Source organism: Galeopterus variegatus, unplaced genomic scaffold (assembly GCF_000696425.1).
Source record: "Galeopterus variegatus unplaced genomic scaffold, G_variegatus-3.0.2 Scaffold5386, whole genome shotgun sequence".
In the NCBI taxonomy this organism is placed as follows: Eukaryota; Metazoa; Chordata; class Mammalia; order Dermoptera; family Cynocephalidae; genus Galeopterus; species Galeopterus variegatus.
In genome coordinates this window covers 127,620-148,741 of record NW_007731497.1, presented here as the reverse complement: position 1 = coordinate 148,741, position 21,122 = coordinate 127,620, and the positions used below count along the sequence as shown (strand labels likewise).

Genomic DNA, 21,122 nt, shown 5'->3' with positions numbered 1-21,122 from the left:
AAGAGTGGTAAAAAGTTAAACTTTGGGGAATCTGAGTATATGGTATAGGGGAATGCTTTGTGATGTTTTTGCAACATTTTTTTTATGTCCAAATTTTTTAAAATTTAAATAGGTGCCCCCATTTAAGTTTTGTAGGTCCACATCTGAACCAGACCACAAAAACTGAGTAGGATTTAGAAATGCCAGTGGGAAAGTGAAGCACACTCCATGCTAGAACAGCAAAACCAAAGGCACAGCCCAGGAATGAGACAGGAGCTCCGTGAGATAAACAGGAGCGGGGCCTGACTCGGGAGATAGCGTGTGCTATGCGGCAGCAGCAGCAAATATATGAGTTTAGATGGATGAGTGGGGACAGATTATAAGAAGGGAAAAGTCTGCAGCAGAGCTGTTGGTTTATGCAGTGGGCAGATTTTTGTGTAGAACTATTTTACCTTTGGTCCGTGGAAAAAAATGTATTAAGGAAATTTATGGTATAGTATAAAAAGATTTTAAACATAATATGCACTTAGAGAATTAGTGTAGAACAGCAATTTAGAAGCATTAGTTTGTTCAATCATTTGTAAGCTCTGTCCAGCATATCTATTCACTAAGCAGAACCTCTAAGAAATATAGTTCCTTTTAAATATATATTAATTCAAACCCATTTTCCACAGTAAATCAAAACAATATGGGTTTATTCTATGATGTTCTTTAATTTTATAAGAACATTTAAGGGTTTTGGAGATGAAACATATTTAGATCGTAATTTGGAGTCACAGAGAAGCCACACTGAGCAAGGAAATATTCTAAGTCAGGGATTAAGTCTAGCAAAAGTTTTCAGTTGTTGTGGAAGACAAAGCTGGACACACAGATCCACTGTTACATTTACTTGAATGCTATAATTGTGTCCTCTGGGTATATTGATTTAATAACATAGTTATTTAGAGTGGAAAAGACCTGCACTGTAATTTCCATAATTCTTAGTAGTGACACCTACATTTTCTCTTTGCTTTCCCGCTCTGCCTTATCCTTTCCCATCCCTGCTATACAAATATTCACTGTTTCTTTAAATCACATTTAATTAAAAGAAGGTTTTGGTGGTGTTTTGGGTTTTTTTTCCTCTGTTGTCTCATGTTGGGAGCAGGTTAATCCTGAATCTCTAATAAATGCAAATGGATTAAAGAAAATCATGAGTTCAAGATTATTTTAACTTCACTGGTATAATTGTTAATAGCTCCTGTGTCCCCTGGGATATGCAGGATTACATCAATTACATCGGTCTCTGTAACTGAACACAGTAACCATAAATGTGACTATTGTGTCTTCACCAGCACCCTTTAGGTATTTAATTTGCTTGGCTGTAATAGATTGTCAGAGCAGTAAACGTGAAACAAGTAATGCAAATGGTATAATGACGGTAATTATCTAAATGGATCGATCATAGTGTTATTGCAACGTGATAGTACAGGTAAGAGCAAGATATAGACATCTCATATAAATTCCCATTTTCAGCTTTATTTCCTTACACATTTTTCCCAAGACATTTAAAGTGAAAACAACATAAACTGGCATTGTCATTTTCTCCTTTATCTCTTCCCATTATCCTTTGTGCTATTGCTTTACTAAAACCAGCAGACCCCACGAAAGCTAAAATTCTCCAAAGAAATCAGTGACTTTATAGAATCAGAATCTAGCAGTTTCCCCTGTGATTCATGTTATTCAAATATTTGAACTGGAAGTCACTTTGTAGACTGACTAGTTCATTCTCTTCATTTAGTAACTGAGGAACTATAAATCCAGCAAGGTTAAATGACTTGATAAAAGTTACACAGTCTGGCATTGGCCAGTAAACTGCATCAGAATGGAACTGGAACCTGGCACCTACCCTCCCACCTGGGCTGGGGGGGACCTCATTGGTTCCACCAGCTACAGGTACAGATGAAATTCAGTGTGACAGGACAAAGCAATCCCTGAAGATAACAGCAACAAGTCAGGAAAAACCTAAAGTTTAGTTTGGGTGGGAAGTGGACAGAAGAAACAGCCTAAGGAAAATGAATACTTTAAAAAATCCAGACAGGCAATCAGCATGAGAACAGAAGGACTGGGTGGTATAGCAGATGACTGTCCGTCATGAGAACTGAGAGAATGTGGCAGGATCCCACCTCAGCAACTGGAACGCTAGGGGCTTGCTAAAGCAGGAATTCAGGCCCAGAGGAACTAAGTCAAGGACAAGGATTAAAACTGAAACCTGAAGAAGAAATAGGTGTTTGTGTCCTTGAGCTCGAACTATGACTAGGCTGAGATGATCTGACTTTGATCAAGATGGTGAGAGCACCTGACTTTCCCAGCAGTTTTGCTCAACTTTTATGCCTCCTCCTGGTTCAGTCTCTTCACCCACGTTTCATTGTTGATTAAAGTAACAAACTGATCTACATTAGAAACTTGTCGTGTATCTGCCAGAGAAAACATTCAAATCACTGGGAAATGCAAATAAAACCACACATAACCCATTCATTCTGCATTATTGAAACCAAAGAACACTTGAATTTCAAATCACTGTAGGAAGGAAAATAAACAGCACATACCCACAGCACACTTGCTGCAAGCCTGTTGCCCAGGGAAGGTGGGAGTGGGGGGTGCCGAGGAAACACACCCAGAATGAGAGAGCCCAATGCCGCGGTCAACACTGACCACAGGTGGACACGTGGCAGTTCCATTGCTGGCTATAGGGCAGGGCTTGAAAGTGTGCAGAGCCCAGGTGGCTGTCTCAGAGAGGCAACATGTCTGGGGAGAAGGAGAGGAAGAGAAAAGGGAGATGCCATTTGGATACATCGGTGTGAAATGAAAAAGGAAGAGGAAAATTCAAAATACTATAGAAATAAGAGAATATAAGACCAGCCTCCCCCAATCATTCATTAAAGAGGCTAAAACAAGGCTAAGGGCAAGGGTGGAAGAAGCCTATGTGAACATGATATGCACAGGTAAAGTAGAAAGAATGCAACTATAAAATGGTAGGAACAAAGAGAGGAAGGGGAAAACGTGATTGTTGCATATATATATATAAAATAGGAGGAAGTCAGAGGATTCACTTTTAACTAGACAGTAACAAATATAGACCAAAGAGGGGATAACGGACCCTATTAAAGAACCTGGAAGAGGTGGACAGGAAAAGGGTAGGAGGGGGAGGGACAGCTCACTAAGTATGCACCTTTTAGTATAGTTCTGACTTTTGGAATCATGTTAATGTTTTATATATTCAAAAAAATGAAATGAAATCAAGAAGAAGGAAATTAAAATCGAATACTATCAGAAACAAATTAACTGAACTGAATTTCAAATGAATAGCATAACTACACTGAAGGCGCTGGGTGGAGGGAAACAACTTTTTAACATATTATTTTTACTATATTACCTTCATCCTGAAGAAAAAACAAACCATGAACTCTTCTTAGTACTGTACTGTCTTTTCTAATGCAACAGTTTTGTGTGCATGGTAGGATTGAACAAACAAGTAAATACAACAAGTAAATACAACTATGTTCTCACTGTAGAAAAAGGGAGATACGAATATGAAAAGAGGGAGGCAAGGAAAAATTCTCGTTGGGAGTCCATGTTCTCACTGTAGAAAAAGGGAGATACGAATATGAAAAGAGGGAGGCAAGGAAAAATTCTGTGGGGCTTGGGGCACATGTGCTTGTGTGTGTCTGGGGGAGAAATCATTCCTCTGAAAGGTACTAGAAGCAGTGACTTTTTGGTAGCAACTGGCACATGTTACCACCCAGATTTTGGTTTCCAAATAGCATTCCCCAGCTAAAAGGAAGTAAAATTCCTTGGAGAAATGGCTGATTTTATGGGTGGGATGAGGAAAGAGCAAGATTGGCCTGGAACATCTCCCTGTGCCAAAAAAGAAAGGAGTTAAAAATGATAAAGATTGGTCAAAAAGATAGGATGCCAGCCTGCAGAGGCTCACCTGCCCAAAGCTGGGGCAAACGGAGTATCAAAATTAATACTTATAGTAATGGCTTTTAAGAATCCATGTATGCATACTATAAATAAATAGGAAATGCACTTCCTTACCATAGACTGTAAACTCATAAATGTAAATAGAATAATGGAGTTAGAAATCACCATTTGCAATCAGGGTAGTCATTGATTCAGACAAGAAATCATTGATGATTGCTAAAAATAGGTAGGCGAAAGCTTGATGAGCAATAGGATATTTTCGTAGTCTCAAAGTATCTCCTTACAAATCATTTATTAATTCTAAAAGGAAAGATAATAACTGTACAACGGAGAGATTTGGCTGTCCTGCACCTTAACCCAATAATGAAATTTAACATGTCCAGCAGCAGGATGCATGGACATCCTGTGACTGATATGATGCACTGAGAAGGACCCAGCATCACTTCTGTGCTGTCCACGCCCAATGTGTATGAGGAAGCTTCAGACAAACACAAATTAAGGGACAATCAAATTAAGGGGACTGGCCCCTACTCAGGAAGGAAAGGAGGGGAAGTGAAGAATAGCCATGGATAGCGTGAAAGACAAAGGAAACGTTCCAGATTAAAGGATGCTGGATGAATGGCAATGACAATTGAATGCAATGCATGATCATGGATAGGATTGTGGACTGGAAAAATTTGCTGTAAAGACATTATTGGGACAGTTGATGAAATTGGAATAAAGACTGCAGATCAGATCATGGTACTGTATTAATGTTACATTCCCAGAAACTGACAACTATATTGTGGTTGTGGAAAAGTATGTATGTCTGTTATTCGGAAATATAAATGGAAGTACATAGGGATAAAGGGCATCTTGTCTACAACTTACTCTCAAAGTATAGGGGAAAAAATGAGAAGGAAAGAGAATGATAGAGCAAATATAGCAAAATGCTAACAATTCATGAATCTGAAGGAAGGGTATGTGGGAGCTCTTTATATCATATTTGCAAACTGTAAGTTTAAAATTATTTTTAAGTAGTTAAAAAAACTGATAGGGAGAAACTATAAAGGAAGAGTGTTGATCTATGTACTACCTAAAAATCACACTATACTTTTGAAAATAGTGACGTAGATTCCATACCTCCATTTCCAAATGTCAAGCAGTGTTGAAGTGCAGGGGTAGGTAGAGCCAAGTTTGCTTGTGGGGTGGAGGCGGGGTGGCGCATGTGGCCATTGTGGGCCACCTGGGAAGGGTTAACAAGAACAGCTCAGGAAGTGGAAGCAGGTCACCAGATACAGAGGACAGTTCTTATGCCACCATTTCATGTTCCTTCTAAACCCTAATATGCTTATACTGATTACTTCCCCTCCCCCTAACTATTCCACATGCTAACCTAGTAACCATATTTAACATTCACATACCCACGTGGCTCTGAGGAGTATGAAGCAGTAATTTTTAAAAAAGGGGTGGGGAGAGGGATGCTTAAGTATAGTTCAGGTCTTACATTTCTCATTATCTTATGTTCAAAAGTCATTGATTAATAATGAAAATACCACATTCAGTTTACATTGGGAATTACGCTTTCATGACTTTACCTGAGATTCTTTTCTACGGCCTAAACAAATATTAGTCTGTGAGACTGTGACAGATCTTAATGAAGTGGATTAAGGCATTTCTTACATTTACATTTTCATAGAATGAAATAAACATTGTAATCTTTTTATGGAACACTCTCACATCAAGCCATGATTTGTATTTCTACCTGTTCAGAATATCAAGTTTTGCATTTCTTTAAAATGCAGTGTATTTTTGTGAGCAACTTGATAAGACAGAAGTCATCCCTGCCATATTTATAATAGTACTTAGAGCAAACTTGTCAAAGGTACTTCTAAAAGATTGTTTTAGATCCTACGGAGATATATTTAGTAACTGTATTGACTAAGTTGTCACATAACACAACATTCCATTGATTTATTTGTGTTATTTTTGTATCTTCTACAGGCAGAGAATTCAGCATTGGCTTTGGAAAATGAAAATCAAAGGGAGCAGTATGAGAGATGTCTTGACGAGGTAAAGTGGATGCAGAGGCTCATAAGAGGCTGGATTAGTTAGGGTTCCCTTAAGCATGTTTTAGTACACGTGTCACCAGCCTCCACGAAACATTCCCATTTTCTCCTCCAAGGGAACATTGTAAACACATAGACATTGAGAAGGAACAGTGTGTGTGCGTGACAGTGTGTGTGTGACTGTGTGTGTGTGTGTATTTGCCTCTCTTTCTCTCTTATTCCTTATACAGGTATCTGTAAATTCCTTTTGGTTATTGTTTAATATTCTTGGGGTATATTTGCCTCTCTTTCTCCCTTATTCCTTATACAGGTATCTGTAAATTCCTTTTGGTTATTGTTTAATATTCTTGGGGTATAATTCACTGTATGATAAATTCTTTCTGTCCAATGAGAGTCTTCCCTGCCTATGAATGACAAAAAAAATGCATCTCCAATTGGACGCCATTTCTGAGCACATCCTTGATAGAGTGGGTGGGGACACTGTTCACAGTCAGCAGCCTGAGGGGGGAAATGAGTAGATTGAGAGCAAGCTGATAAGAAAAAAGAAGTGAGGAAGAAAATAGGAGAGAATGGAAGAAGACAGGACCACACGCATGAGGAAGCTCGATAAATGTGATTGGATGATAGTGAAGAGAGGAGGGTGATGTGGTGGGTGTTGAGAGTTCTGGCAGGTGCAGGGAAAATTGAAGTGTGTGCAGAGCCCTTGGCTCCCCCAGCCGTCCCCCCATGCCATCGGGGATCATGCTGTACTGTACCTTCCTACTGGATTGGCCGTTTGCCCCGCTCACACGTTCTTATCTGGACATTGTCAGTGACTGGAGTCATTATTTCAATGGGACAACTTCTTTTGTCATCTGCCCCACGCCTAAAATTCACACATATTCTTGGAGATTCGTTTTGAGATGTGTTACAATGTAGGTGACACAGACTTTAGAAAAACAAAACTACCTTTAATCTGGTTTCTTTACCTTATCATGGAAATTACCAATATATGTTCAGTCATTTTCTCTGCACTAATAATTAAGAAAATCTTTTCCAACAAACCCTTCTTGATATTTCTTACCCTTTCCATCTCCCTCTCCTCCCACACACTATCCCAGAAATTGATGAATTGGACTGTAATGTACACAGGCTCAAATCCCAGCTGGGACACCATATCACCACCATTTACCTCTCATCCCTTCAAATTGGAAGTAATCTCTCCTCTGAGGTCCAGTAGTGCTTGATGGTTTCCTACACTAGTGGTTCTTCATATGTGGTCCCTAGATCAGCATCAGCCTCCCCAGGGACCTTGTTAGGAATTCAGATGCTCAGGCCCCACCCCAGACCTCCATAATCAGAGACTCCGGGGTGGGACCCAGCAATCGGTGTGTCAGCAAGCTCTCTAGGTGGTGCTGGTGCACACTGCAGTCTGAGAGGCACTGTCCGCATATCACAGAAAACTTTGTATTAGTTACTTATACATGGTTAAAGCACTCTTGAAATGTCCCCAGAAAGTTATTTGTTTAATATTTGATATTTTAATTGTTTAATATTCCCAGCCATATACATTAGTTACTCAGACAAAATGGTGTTTGCAGTTGTCTTTCCTGTCAGGACTTAAAAAGACCAAAATAATCTTTACAGTGTCCAAAGTTAACAGGATCACTGAAATTAGTTGACATAAAAGAGCATAATGGCTTGGAGTCTACTGAAGCCATTTCTGTAGTCCTCACACCTACCCGCTAGGCTCTTGGTCCAATCAAAGTTTAGGGCAAAGACCAAATAGATCCAAGGATATTTAAAGGAACACATCATGCCTTTGGCCATATGTATTGATCAGCAAGGTTTCACCTTAACCTCTTGCACAGAAATTTCCAATGAGACTTTATGTCTATTAAGAAGTCAAATTTATGTGACTCACCACAGAAACTTTTTGGTAGTCACAATTCTTCCATAGGTCATCCACCCCCATCAAAAAGCTTGCAACATTTCTTTATGGAAACTCATAGTCTGTTTCCTGTGTGTTCCCGTGCCTGTGTTTTATAGGTTTTGTCAGAAGGTGTTAGACAAAACATGAGTTTTCACCCACACAACGATTTCATATAAAGTTTTCACTGAAAACAGTTTTTAGAGGGAGAATCCCTCTGTTATTAATTGCAAAAATCAACTATTAACAATGAATCACCTCTGAGCAACACAAATGTTTTGTATTCATGAACACTGGCCCCTGATTACACATGCCAGTTGTTTTGTAACTAATTGCGTGCGGGTAGACAATCTATTTCTATGCATTGTAAGAGAACACTCTCAAAGGGGTAGTTGAATGTAGTAATAATGCCAACTGGAAATTCTTTTCAAGACTTTTTATACTAATTAGACAAACTAACAAGGTAAGGCCTCATGTAAGTTATTTCCTCGTGAGTGAGTTTCATAAAACATACACAGGTGGATAAAATGTAAATTCAAAATGTTCTTCAGTCCGTTTTGCACTGATTGTTACTTTCTGGGAAATGAACATATTGAGGATTTGGGGAAAATACTTGGGAGTCTGAAATTCCCTCTGTGTGTTTAATAAAAGCGTGCATTTATTCACAAGGAAACAGACCCAAATCCATAGGCACAACACACACACACACACACGTGCACACACACAACACCCTGGCTTGCTAGACATGCACACACACACAAGTGCATACACAAACACATGCACCCGTACACGCACTTCACCATCACCTCTACTGCTACCTATCTCATCTCCTTGTCTTGCAGTACAAGGGCAAAAACCAAGGAATAATCTTGTTTTTCCTTGGGAGTTTGGGGGTTTTCACATTTAAGTGCAGTTTCTTAGTCCAGCTATTTGACAGGCAGTTGCCTGGCAAGCTGCTTAATCACAGTATTGCTCTGGCCACACAGTTCCTTTCAAACTAACTATTCCCATGGAAAGGAGTATATTGACATGTGTAAAATAAGTAAAAGAACATCTCCTAAAAACACTGCATTTTGTTTAGATGGATTCAGTTGTGTCCTACAAGCCTTTACTGGGTGTCAGCCTCACCCAGACTCTGGGAGCTCACAGTGCTCCCATTCTGGCAGGAGAAGCAAGAGGGATGGCTAATCACCGAGTAACCGAGTGAGAGAAACAGCAAAGGAGCTGCACTGGGGGACTTCAGGAACATACAGGGCGGTCACCAAAGGGCAGGAGGAGCAGTGGGTGGGAGAGACGTGAAGGGGGCGGAATTAGAAAGGGAATCTTCAGCAGGAGCTGGAGCAGGTGAGGTTCAAGATCCAGAAAGGCGAGTGCTTCTCTCCTTACCTGCACATTGGACTTACCTGGGGGGCTTTAAAAATACTGCTGGGTGGGTCCCACCTCAGAGAGGCTGATGTCATTCTGGTCTGGAGTACAGCCTGGGCATTTGAATTGTTTAAAGCACCCCAAGGGGTTATAATATTCAGCTGAGATTAAGAACCGCTACAGTTAGGTTCTGTGAATACTGTGCTTTACAGAGTGTTTTCAGAAGGTGTCAGGAGGAGGATGATGGCTCCTCTGCCAAGCTTAGATAGTGACAGAAAAGCACAGCCCCATGTGGGAGTTCTGGGTTATTTCTTATTCCTTGACAAAGTCTGAGTTAATATAGAGCTATAAGCAAAACAAAAAAACAAAACGAACAGACCAAAAAAAACCCATCCCAGTGTTTCTCAAAGTGTGTGCCCGGGCCCCCCTGCATCAGGGTATGTGGTCATTGCTGGAAGTGCCCGGTCTCAGACCTCTCTCAGCCCTTCTCAATCAGTATGTGGGGAGAGGAAAATGGCAATTTCACGGACATTACAGGTGGGACTTCTTCCCATGAATTTGGAGAATCTGCCCTCCCCTTCAGACCATCTGACCTGGCCTGTGTCCTTGCAGTCATTGAGGATGCTGTTGTTGAGTTCTTCTGTGACCTCTGCACTTCAGAGCACAAGGACATGGAAAACTTGACCTTTAGATGTAGTTCAGAAATAGAAAAAAATCCAGAATTTCTTTTAGACCAAGGCTAAATACCGAATTAGGTAGTTAAGAACAGTTCTCACTTGTCTCTCTGACCCATATGCTGTGTTTGTAGACTGACTGTGGAATCACTACCAGAATGTTCTCATGCATACCCCACATCTGAGCCCTACATAATCTTTAAAGTCACTGTCTTGGTAGATGTAGATGGGAAATGATCCTGCCTATGGCTTTCACATGCTCTAAATGCCCGTTTCATGACTGGGTCATGAAATTAACAGATGATCTACTTCTTGTTTGCCTCAGACTTCAGCAGCCTTGAGACAGCACCTGCATTCTGTTTGCCATTATTTCTCCAGAACCCAGCACAATTCTTGGCCTGTACTAGGTGCTTAATGCATATTTGTTGAATGACTAAATGAATGAATGGAGATTATCAGCAGGAAATTAATTTCCAAATTAGTTTTTCCCCAAATCCCACATACATATTTAGCCTAATTTCTTCAGTTATCTCCTCAGAGATGAACACTCATTTATTATGTACCAACCCGAAAGATAATCCAAAGACTAAATCAGCTGGAAAAGAATAGTTGACCCACTTAAAAGAGTCTAATTTCAATTAGAAAAGACCACATGGGCTTTTGACTAGGAAGATGGATTCAAACACTGTCACAGCCACTGTCTTTCTGTGTTATATGGATGGGGCAGTGTATTTATCTCTTCAAGTCTTTCTCATTTGAATTTTACAGGATTGGTTTACAAAATAAATGAATAATATAGGTGCTTAGTAACTTGTATTTATATGTGTATATTATATATATATATATACACACACACACACACGTACCCCTTATTTCTTTACAAATAAAATTTCTTATTCTTAATCCATTCTTTCTTAATTGCTTACATGAAAATGCATCATATTCTCTGAAGTTTAACTGCCGTGATTCACATTTAACGTTTATAGGGTGACAACTTTATATCAGGTCCTGTCCTAGGTGGTTTCTCTGAGTATGTCTGTGATCTCGTACATTTTTCACAACTTTAGAGGTAGATGGTTCCTCTGTTCTGTGGATGAGAAAGATCTGGTTGCTCTCTCATCCCTGTACATGTCAGTATATAACCAACACAAGCAGTTTTTGAACCCAAGTCTGTCTTGTAATTCTGGCCTGAAAGTCCTCTCACTTTCCCCCAGCTCAGAACAATAAACCAAGCTCAGAGGCGCAGAAAATTTCTCCAAAGCATGTTTTCAAAAATGTATGCTTTATCGACCAGTTTTTTAAGTTACCTTGCTGACGGGACAGTTGCTTTGTATGATGACATAGCACATGAAAGTATGAACACAAGACCAGCAGGCAGGAGAAGAGGCCTGTCTGAGCAGGATGCCTTTTGAATTCCTCACTCCCCCACCTGCCACCCCAGCCACTGGCTGTCTTCTCAACATGGTGAGGATTGTCTCCTCTCAGTAAGCTCCCTAGTGTGGCTTTCATTCAGCCTCAGGGACTGTTTTGCAATGAAAATACCAGACATCTTTCCTACCCCAACTTCCCTTCCCTCTGCCTTCCTCCTTCCAGGGGAGTGTGTGGAGGAGCCATGAACCCTGAAGCCTGTCGGGGACGAAGGGCAAAGTCTCATGTGGGTAGGAGATGAGTTGTGTATCAGAGGACCTGGCTTGTCTGAGAGAATTCTGAGAAGGAAGCAAAAGCTGTGCTTGGGCCTTCTCCTTGGCATCCCTGTCTCACCTACAGCCCTGTCCCTCTCCTAGGAGCAAGGGAAAAGTCTACCCAAAAAGCATAAGGAAGGTTGTGCAGCAAGCCTGGGGCTTAAGGACTGCCTGCTTTGCTCAGTGTGGCTCAAAGCCCTCTAGCCCAGCCATGGGCTGTTTTTCCTTTCTTTGGAGAGGAAAGCTGTCCGGTGATAGTGGAAGTTATATGTTCTCATTAGCTGGGCCTGCTGGTGTCTGATTGTTTGCAACCCACGTGCTTAGGGCATAATGCTAAGATGAGGGCTGGGACCCATTCCAGGCATCATCTTGTGAGCCTGTTAGAGGTTGCAGGAAAAAGCTCCAAAGGACTGTTCTATTGATGCATCTGGAAAGCTTAGCTGTTAGAAGTAGTAATGAAACCTAGGAAACTGTCTTTCTATACAGTACAATGGAAAGCATTTGTATAACCTGTCTGATGTTCTGCAAAGAACTTGTGCCTCCTTCTGGGTAATCTAACCCCATGTCACTAGGTAAGAAATAATGCATTTGTGTATCTTTGTTCAATTCTCAGGTAGAACAAACAATTGTCCAAAGCACATGCCGGAAGGAACTGTGTCAGATATACAGTCTAAAAGCTTATAGGGCAACTACTTGGATTGCAAAGATATAACAGGTTTCCTCTTGTGGGCTGTTACAATTAGGATATTAGTCTGTGTCTCATGTTAAATCATGGGTAGGGCTGTTTTATGGGACTACTGTTACACAGAATGGTTTAAGTAAGGGACCAGTTTAGAGGAAGAAAAGAAAATATTGATATGAGGCAGTTTTATGATAGTGTAAATCAAATCCAAAGTTTGAAATCCAAAGGAAATAAATTATTTATGGTATGAATTATATTTGGTACATTGTTCCTGATTTAACCTTCATAAATGGTTCAGTTCTTCTGTTTTGTCTCATTTGCCAGCACTGAAATAGATGATACATAGTTTGACTTTAAATTCTCAGTTACTTAAAGAATTGTAACGAATGTTTAAAAACTGAAAGGTTTTTTATGCTGTTGGTCAATTTGTGTGGGCTGAAAAACATTTATCCCTGTTGTAATCATGTATGAATAAGGTGATAAAGGAAAAATAAAGCACCAGTCAGTGAGAAAGTATGTTTTACTTCGGTCTATGGTAGTTCTTAGGTGTGCTTCTTTAATTTGGGCTTCATTGAAAAATAACTGAGAATACTTTTTCTTCAAAACCATAGTTAGCTTCAATGAAAGGACTTTCTTTTTTACTTAGTGTCAACAATGTAAATTTGGAAAGGCGTCTGATGGAGAAAATATTTCCTCTTATGCATTTTGTTTAACTAATCAATCTTGGGTAATCTGATTCTGCTCTTTTGCTGCTTGTGGTGTGAATGCCTACTAACCAAAAGTTGATGACAGCCTGTGTTTTAATTTTCTATGAGACCTGTAACCAGCTGTCACTAAGGATGTGCCATTTTGTCAATATTGAGTCAAGAAACAATTTAGCTCCATGAAAACATTCTTACTATAATCTGTTTCACTATACCAGACAGGAAAACAAGCACAAATAATTTAGCAACACCAAAAATAAATTTGTTACCAGGAAGGAAAGATGAAAGTGTGTCCTTCAGTCTTCAGTTGAATATGAGAATTACCATGGTGATTACATGTTTATTATAGTGTGTTATAATTGTTTTATAATTATATTATGGATATAATTTAATTCTTGCCAATGGGCTACCAGTTATCACTCTTTGAAGTCAAGGTTCAATATCCCAGTCATCTAACTTTGTAAGTAGATACCCAGAAAATTTATATCAAATAAATGAAGGAAAAAAAGAAAGAACAGAAGTACCATATATCTAGGATATTTAAATATTGTGCCTTGGTCTTTACTACTCTCAGTGTCAATTAACACTTTGCATGTTTACAGTTTATGTATTGACTGACAAAATACTAACTTACCTATTCACCCTAATCTTATCAGCAATAGCCATGTTGGTACATAGCTTCGAGGTTATGGTGAAGTTTAGTAAGTGATTCTTTGTCAAATGTTTTGAAATCTGCAGATAAAAAATCTTAGCACAAATACATACAGAACTGATGAATGGTTATCTGGAACAAATGCCATATCCTTAAAAATAGCAAGGACATGTAATTGGTTTTACATGTGGCCCTTAGCTAGAATTGTGTTATATGCCGACTCCTAAACTGATCGCTGAAAGGAAATAGAATTGACAAGATTAGCTTAGACTAATGAAGATTTACCTCCTTGGGATGAGGAGGATCCCAGTTTCCCCTGCTGTCCCACGCTGCTGTAAGAATTATATTTGGTTGCACACTGGAAGAAACTCAAAATAAATGAGTATTTTATTTCTCTCCCACATAGAAGTTTGGTAGACAGTACAGCCAATGACACCATCAGGTGCCAATAATAACTAATATCAATATTTTCTTTTCTTCCTCTAAACTGGTCCCTTACTTATTATCTTAGTTTTCTACCCAAATATTCTCATATTAGTCTCTTTTTGTGTTGCTATAACAGAACACCTGAGACTGGCTAATTTGTAAAGAAAAGAGATTTATCTGGCTCACAATCCAATCCTGGGACAGCAGCATTGGCATGGGCCTCAGGCTGCTTCCACTCATGGCAGAAAACAGCAGGGTGGCCAGCGAGTGCGAGGAGACCACATGGCAAGAGGAAGCAAGAGGGAGGGGGAGGTGCCAGGATCCTTTAAAAAACAAGCTGTCGTGGGAACTAATAGAGTGAGAAGTCACTCACTAACCCCCCAGGGAGGGCACTAATCTGTTCATGAGGGATCCATCTGCATAATCCAAACACCTTCCAACACTGCCACATTGGGGATCAGATTTCAACTTAAGCTTTGGGACACATGGCAAGAGGAAGTGAGAGGGCGGGGGAGGTGCCAGGGTCCTTTAAAAAACAAGCTGTCGTGGGAACTAATAGAGTGAGAAGTCACTCACTAACCCCCCAGAGAGGGCACTAATCTGTTCATGAGGGATCCATCTCCATAATCCAAACACCTTCCAACACTGCCACATTGGGGATCAGATTTCAACTTAAGCTTTGGGGGGGATAAACATATCCAAGCTATAGCAATAGTAAACATGTGACTTTCATTGGGAGGGTAGCTGCTGAAGCACCAGCCATCACTTTGATGTCCCAGGCAAGAATAGGAAAAACAATGAGCTCCCTTCTTAGAGACACCTATAAGCCCAAGAAAATAGTCTGCTTCTATCTTATTGGCCAGAACTTAGTCACATTGGGACATTTTGCTACGAAAGTGAAAATGGGAAATGTAGTTGGATGTTCCCAGTCAAAAAAATGGGGTTCATTGCTTAGGAGGAATGGGGAAACAGAGATTGGAGTAGACAACTCCCAGACTCTATTACAGGTCGCAGCAACAAGAGGATGGCATGAATGATGACAAGGAGGAAAGCAGGCACACAGGAAGCCGAGTTGCCCCCATTCTCGACCATTCACCCTATCTCTGTTGCAAGTAATTTAAGCAGTGAAATAGACGGCAAGAGATTAGGAAGGAGAGGCTAAGGACACTGTAAATCAGCAAAGTGTAGAAACTGTGTACAGATAATTAGGATCATGTTTTGCACTATATCATTTTTTAGCTGTCTTGGAGTACTTTACATATGAAAGAGTATTATTTTTCCAAATATGGAAATGTGAAAGTCAAGGTATGAATGATCTTTCCAGCTTAACTACCTTAATTAGTAACAAGGTCACCTTTGGTAAAGGCAAAATATTACCTAGAAGGATAAGCTTATTATGAAAAGAATCTGATCCTCTAGAAGTAGAGGAAAGAGGCAAATGAGGCCCTAATTAGCTATAATAAGCTGTGGCATACTTATTGGTAAATTAGAGTCCATGCAAATAAAATCTCATTATTATAAATGCCAACTTTTTTCCTTTATTTTTTAAAGGTAGCCAACCAAGTTGTTCAAGCTCTGCTCACTCAAAAGGTAGGTCACTTTCCAGTTTTGTTCTTTTTAAACTACTTATGTGACTAGATTGGAAGTCATATTGTCAGTCTAGGAAATCATGATTGATAGATGCAATACTTTTCTATTTATTCACTTAGGTTAAAACTGTGTGTATTTTAGATGGCATGCGAAGTAACATCAATGACCAATATAATTGTAAAATTCAAACTCTTGGTAAAGTAATAGAAAGCCTTTTGATGATGAAAGATTTCCAGGTACCCAGATGAATAGCAAACCCATCATTTTTATGTGGTAAATACAAACTTTAAATATGCTGGCGGATTCTTCTGCTTCCTATTAAATAAATGACCTCCTGTGGACAGCATTAACAGAAGCCTAGAAATCAGCAAAAGACCTTTGAGATTGGGGAAATTATGTAATTTCTCTGAGCCTTAGTTCCTCTTCTGTAAAATGGGGATAACATTCCTGCCTCCCAGGATTGCTGTGGCGATCCTGTGACAGGAAGCACGTAGAGCAGTTCCTATAGGACTCATTTTGTGGTAAATATGAAATAAATGGGAACTACAGTGCATGAAATTTCTATACCTACTCCTTTGCCACCTTCCTATTCTACCTTCAGACAATACAAGTTCACATTATTGGGACACACCAGGTAAATGCAGGTCATCATTTGCCCAAATTTGGCTGGTTTAGTGGATTTTGTTGAATGTTTCCCATCTCTTGTCATATTTTTCTCAGAAGCTAGATTCTTATTCTCTCAGATTCTGTTTATTCTGATTTCTCTCTCTGTGAAATGGAGACCTCCTCTCCAAAAAGAAATCTTAGATCATGCCACATATTCAGAAGGATGTGACTAGCGAAAGCAGAATAATTTATGCCATTTTGTTTTTTTAATTGAAAACAATTTTCTTAGAGGTTGAGCACATCTCATGGGGATACTTAATAAATATTAGTTCTAATTTATACTATACACATATTGTGATAATATTTTAGCTAGACTTTCTTCCCTTCTACTTCTATCAAAATGTCGTGCTTCCTTCTACAAATAATTTTTAACTGCTTCAGGCTTTATGCTAACATCACATAAAGACATTTGAGTTCACATATGTAGAGTTAGAATTAGGTTCCATTGTAACAGTGATTGAAAATAGTGGTGGCTTAACTAAGCTAAAATGTTTTCTTTCTCACATGTAAATCCACAGGCAGGCAGTACAGGACTGTTATGTTGTCCCTGCTCCATAAAGTCCATGGGGTCCCTGCCTTCTATCTTGTTGTTCCATGGGATGCAGCCTTCATTTCCAAGGTCACCTCATGGTCCAAAATGGCACCTCTAGCTCCGGTCATCACATCCATATTCAAGCTAGTGGGAAGGAAATGAAGACTATGAAGAGGGTAAAGGAAGACTTCCAAAAGCTTTCATATGTCCCTACTCACATCTCCTTGAATAGACCTTAGTCACAGAGCCACACCTAAGGAAGCTGGCAGTGAAGTCTTTTTTCTGGGTATGTGCCCAGCTGAAAATTGATTGTCATATTACCATAGAAGAAGGTGAGAAGAAGATATTGAAAGGCAGTTCACAATTTCTGCTGCAGCATATTTGAATGCCTTTTCTTTTTCAAAGGCTTTAATTTCTCCACTGTTTTCCTCCTGCTGGAAACTGTATGCTTATTTAGTTACAAACCTAAGGAATGAAGGAAACACTTTTGAAGCTCTAGGTGGAACTGCTGAAAGACTTCTCATGCCTGTTTTTTAATGGTGCCTCAGGAAAGAGACAAGGAAGCCATCTGGTACAAGAAAAAGGAAAACGGGACCCTTCAGGTCAGCCACAAAAAATAGCTACACAAATTCAAGCAATAACTAGTAAACAGATAAATCTACCTTGGTACAGTTAAGCAGTAAGACACAGAAAGACGTGCTACTGTGAGATAGCATACCTCAGGGACACTATAAGGCAGGAAGAGATGCCGGGGGCTTTTGGAGAGTCCAAAAGAATCATGTTCTGCAGAAATGTGTCTCTCTTGGTTTTTATAGGGACCATAAAATTGCTACATAAAAACTAAAATTTCTTTTTAATTAAGAGCAAAATATAGGAAATAAAATGTGCTCCAAATGCAGATGAGAAAACTAATTCTGAAGAGGAATGTAGCTGGCACAGAGTGAAAACAGAAGTATTGAGTGATTTATTCAACTCACAAAAAAATCCTTGAGGTAAAATTATAGGCATAACTATACAGTTTTAGAATATGTCATTTGTTATGACACAAAGGCAAATCTGCCATGTTTTCAGCTCTGCACTGGACAACCAAAACAGCATTTTTCATGACATATCATGAATCGGCCCAGATAAGCATCCTGAAGCAACAGAAGATGCTAACACTGATAGAAAAAAAATTTTTTTTTGTTTCTAAATACTTATCAGTTTCTGTTAAATGTATACATACTATCTTAGTCAGGTAATTCAATTTTTCCCAGAAACCTGTGGATTCTCGTAGGAGAACAAATTGTACCCTTTTAGATCAATAATGCTAAAGTGACAATGTTAAACCCAGCTCACTTCCATTTATGCCTTCAAATCATAGGTCCAAGTCTACAAGTGCAAGTGAAATCAATAATCCAGGCTAAACTCATATTTTTGTCTGAAATATATTTTATCTTCATTAAGTTGGTTACACTTGCTGAAAATGTAACTCTCCTAGGTTCCTCACTGTGGTCTTTTTGCCACTAACATCAAACTTGGAGGAAATGCCTTTTCCCTGCAATTCTTTTCCTCCATATCAACAGTCTCAGCCTTATTTGCACGTTCTTTAGAGTAACCAAATATTTATATGGTGTTTTTTCTTCACCAGCATGGGATGAGGCTGTTGTGTGGTTGGATCCAGCAATACAGCCATTTGTATAGAAGCAGAAAACAGTTTTGTAGCTTGTACCTGAAAGAACTCCAAACCCCTACATGTTTCCCTTGTAAGAGGGGCAATTGGACCATCTGTATCCACTACTCTAGCCATGGTGTATGTAGAATCTGGTTCCTGGAGAGGATCTTTTAATATTTACTGGGCATTTACAGGCAGTCAGATCCCATGTCCAGCACTTCAAATGCACTAAGACATTTTGTTCTCACGGCAACTCTGTGAGGTAGAACTAAGAAAATAATTTGCCCATAGTTGTAATTTCTTGACATGATAGAGCCCGTGCCCTAGCCTGTGGCTGTCACGCTGCACACCCCATGCTCTTACCCACTGCACTGTTCTGCCTCCACCATCCCATTTAATCACTTACTGGTTTTCCCCACCATAGTTTGGTAACAGAGAGGGATGCCATGAAAATCAGCACATGGGTTGAAATCCAACAAAACCAAAAGGCAAGGTAGCCAGTAGACTTCTTAAAATTTCTGGAAGCATTGCCAATCCTCAGACATGTGGGGAGTAAAACTGACTCTGTAAATTTGGAGTCAATCTTTCTGAGAATCAATCTTATTTTAGATCCTAGAATTTCACAATTGCCAGGGACCTCAGTGAGTATTTAATCCTAAGATTGTCAACTAGCTGTGGTAATAGAATCAATTAACTGTAGTTACAGAAACTGGGTAGCCATCAGCTAGATTAAAGATGGTTTAACAGGAAGTCCTTTAGGATGAAAACTTATTTGTCACAGGACTAACCACTTTCTCGTTATTATTCTTATTTAGTTACACATTTATGTCACCTTTTCTGCCTGTTAGGTATTTGATGTTGAGGCCCTTGGGCAGTCTGAGATGTGACCAGCCTTTTCCAGAAATGGCTCTTTTTTTTTTCCCTACAAAAGTCTTAGCATCTTTGGCATAGATAAAGATGTATCAGTGAAAGCCACTTAGAAGAGATGTGACAAGAGACTGGTAGGTTTTGGGGGCCATTAAGCTTCAGGGGAGGAATAGGGTGGCACTTGACAAGCCATCCCAGAAAGCAAGTAAGACATCTGATCTCTTGAAAAGCCCAGTTTTGTGCAGTTTCCTTATCAGAATAACTCACTTCCTCAAGGTCATGTGGATAACTAGGACCAGAGCCCAAGCCCTCTAACTCCCCAAACAGTGTGTTCCCACGACAGACACTGCCTTTGAAAAAGGTATACCACTATAATATCATTTTTACATGATAAAATCAGATTTAAGTAGTTTTCAACAATACTTCAGTGATAATGTCAACGTATGTCCTGCTTCTAAGCAATCAGCATTCTCTTAAATTTACTTCAGCCTGGAGTTGATAATGGTTTTACTCTGAAGTACGTGAATTAACTGTACTCCCACAGGTGCTATTTAGAAGTGTGTCCAGAATCTTCCCCACCCCAAGTACACATGAAACTTACCAGGATAACATTATGTGGATCCTTCAAGGAAATTACGGTCTGGAATCATTGAGATGGACAGGGGTGCTTTAGACCAGTGTGTCACATTGTGTCACATTACTCAGTACGTTTTGCTCTTACATTCAGCTATAATCCCTTAATCTGTGTTTCCAATTGATAGTGACATGCACAATGCATGGATAACAGGTCTCCCTATTTTCTTGAATCCAAAGGCCAAGGAAATTACGGTCTGGAATCATTGACATGGACAGGGGTGCTTTAGACCAGTGTGTCACATTGTGTCACATTACTCAGTACGTTTTGCTCTTACATTCAGCTATAATCCCTTAATTGATAGTGACATGCACAATGCATGGATAACAGGTCTCCCTATTTTCTTGAATCCAAAGGCCACTGTACTTTCTTACAAGTAATTAAATGTAGTCAAATCTTTGGCATTATTTTCTCATAGAATGATATGTCATTGCTCCTTTTATAAATATCTGATATATATATATATCAGAAGACACAACCCTATATTTTCAGCGAACTCCTCTTGTTGAGGCCTTATATATATATATAAATATCTGATATATATATATATATCAGAAGACACAACCCTATATTTTCAGCGAACTCCTCTTGTTGAGGCCTGAGACATACTTAGGAAGTCATAGAAAGAAAATAAGTGTTGTGAAAGAAGACAGATGGTCCAGCCCCAGATGGTCCCAGACTGTGGCATCTGAATAGAGGAGAGTTATTTCTTTTCTAAAGCCTCTTGTGCTGGCTATTCTAGGTCTTGCCTCTATAACTGACAGGGTCAGAATAGTTGCTCTTGTACCCAGTCTAAATGTGTCATATGCTCCTTTATGTCAGAGGGTTTCTGTTATGAGCACAGAGGAAACAAAGACAGCCAGTTGCTGCCCTCTGCCTGGGTACCACCATAGTGGTGAGAGAAACAGTGGGTTTTTTCTGTCCACTCTGTTTGTGTTTAGTGTGTGTATATGGATGGCTTTGATTACACTTTCTGAGGATGGCAACTCCCTAACATCAGGTACCATCCACAGCTTGACCAAAGAGAATAAGAGTATTAAAAACAACACAAGCAATTATTTTCCATCTGCAAATTTTCAGACCAGTTCATTTCTT

General features: G+C 39.5%; 1 protein-coding gene across 1 annotated transcript in view; it reads left to right on the top strand.

Annotated features, from left to right (window-relative positions):
- Positions 1 to 1,390: 1,390 nt before the first annotated feature.
- NCKAP5 (NCK-associated protein 5) overlaps positions 1,391 to 21,122 on the top strand; it is a gene marked incomplete at its 3' end in the record, with an annotated part of 102,309 nt that continues 82,577 nt past the window's right edge. The window contains exons 1-3 of the mRNA XM_008589346.1: positions 1,391 to 1,396; positions 5,926 to 5,994; positions 15,636 to 15,674. Of these exons, the coding sequence (XP_008587568.1) occupies positions 1,391 to 1,396; positions 5,926 to 5,994; positions 15,636 to 15,674 (114 nt within the window). The remainder of the gene's footprint in view (positions 1,397 to 5,925; positions 5,995 to 15,635; positions 15,675 to 21,122) is intronic.